The sequence below is a fragment of the Myotis davidii genome, unplaced genomic scaffold (assembly GCF_000327345.1).
Source record: "Myotis davidii unplaced genomic scaffold, ASM32734v1 scaffold880, whole genome shotgun sequence".
Taxonomy (NCBI): Eukaryota; Metazoa; Chordata; class Mammalia; order Chiroptera; family Vespertilionidae; genus Myotis; species Myotis davidii.
This window is the reverse complement of record NW_006292566.1, coordinates 521,202-522,497: the sequence shown is the minus strand read 5'-3', so window position 1 is coordinate 522,497 and position 1,296 is coordinate 521,202. Positions and strand designations below refer to the sequence as shown.

Genomic DNA, 1,296 nt, shown 5'->3' with positions numbered 1-1,296 from the left:
CTCCCCCGGGGCCGCCCTGACCGGCCTGGGGGGTGGGGGTCCCGGGCGGGCCGGAGGGGCTGTCTCGCTGACCACACTGCCCCACAGCTGTACTGGTTCACGGTGGAGTTCGGGCTGTGCAAGCAGAACGGAGAGGTGAAGGCGTACGGCGCTGGGCTGCTGTCCTCCTACGGGGAGCTCCTGGTGAGACCCTCCCCTGGGCCGGCAGCCTCGGCCCAGCCTCCGGGGGGACCCCGGGGAGGAAGGCGTCCGCCCCAGAGACCGTTCCCTGTGACTGGCCTCCCCACAGCACGCCCTCTCCGAGGAGCCTGAGATCCGGGCCTTCGACCCCGACGCGGCCGCCCTGCAGCCCTACCAGGACCAGACCTACCAGTCCGTCTACTTCGTGTCTGAGAGTTTCAGCGACGCCAAGGACAAGCTCAGGTGGGCCGTGCTTTCACAGAGGAGAAAACTGACCACCTCCGTTACAACACTCCTCCCACAGCAACACCCCCAAAAGTCTGGGGAGTGGGAGACCTGAGGCTGGTGGCCCCATCGAGGCCGGGTCAGGCCAGGCTCCTGGGAGGCGGAGTCTGATTTTGTGAGCAGGAGGTGCGATGCCCCCAAGCTCCGCCCTCTGAGCCGCTGGGGCCGTGAGGAGGGTGGACACCAGGGCTGGGGGGCCTGGAGGGAGCAAGGAGTCCCCGTGGCCTGGGGCTGGGGTTGCCTGGGAGCTGGGCAAAGCCTGCCGGACCCACTCCTTAATCCTGGGAAGTGCCAGGCTCCTGAGGTCCCGGGAGAAACCGAGGCCCGGAGCTGTGTGCCCGGTGGGGGAGGGAGAGCAGACCCCACACACAAGCTTAAGGACAGAGACGCCACGGGACTGTCCGGGGCACAGTCTGGGAAGGCTCTCTGGAGGAGGAGGTCTGGCTGGGCCGGGGTGAGGAGCCGCAGGGAGGGACGGGGTGTTTTGCGCCGCCCCCCGCGCCCCAGCCGGCCCGGCTCCTCCTGACGCTCCAAGGCCCTGAGTCCCCACCGGGAGACTGAGGGTGCATGCCGGCCCGTCCCCAGGAGCTACGCCGCCCGCATCCAGCGTCCCTTCTCCGTGAAGTTTGACCCGTACACGCAGGCCATCGACGTGCTGGACAGTCCCCGGGCCATCCGGAGCTCCCTGGAGGGCATCCAGGACGAGATGCACGCCCTCGCCCACGCGCTCAGTGCCATCAGCTAAGGCAGCGGGTGCCACCCTGTGAGCCCTGGTGGCTGGTCTTGGGTCTCCCCACCCTTCCGGCCCCCCAGCCCCCGCCCCTGCCCCCC

The 1,296-nt window shown here is 69.4% G+C and overlaps 1 protein-coding gene across 1 annotated transcript in view; it reads left to right on the top strand.

Moving 5' to 3' along the window:
- Positions 1–1,262, top strand: part of TH (tyrosine hydroxylase) — a 7,808-nt gene extending 6,546 nt beyond the window's left edge. The window contains exons 7-9 of the mRNA XM_015565470.1: positions 57–183; positions 290–423; positions 1,051–1,262. Coding sequence (XP_015420956.1) covers positions 57–183; positions 290–423; positions 1,051–1,210 — 421 coding nt within the window. The 3' untranslated portion in view covers positions 1,211–1,262. The remainder of the gene's footprint in view (positions 1–56; positions 184–289; positions 424–1,050) is intronic.
- The last annotated feature ends 34 nt before the right edge of the window (positions 1,263–1,296 follow it).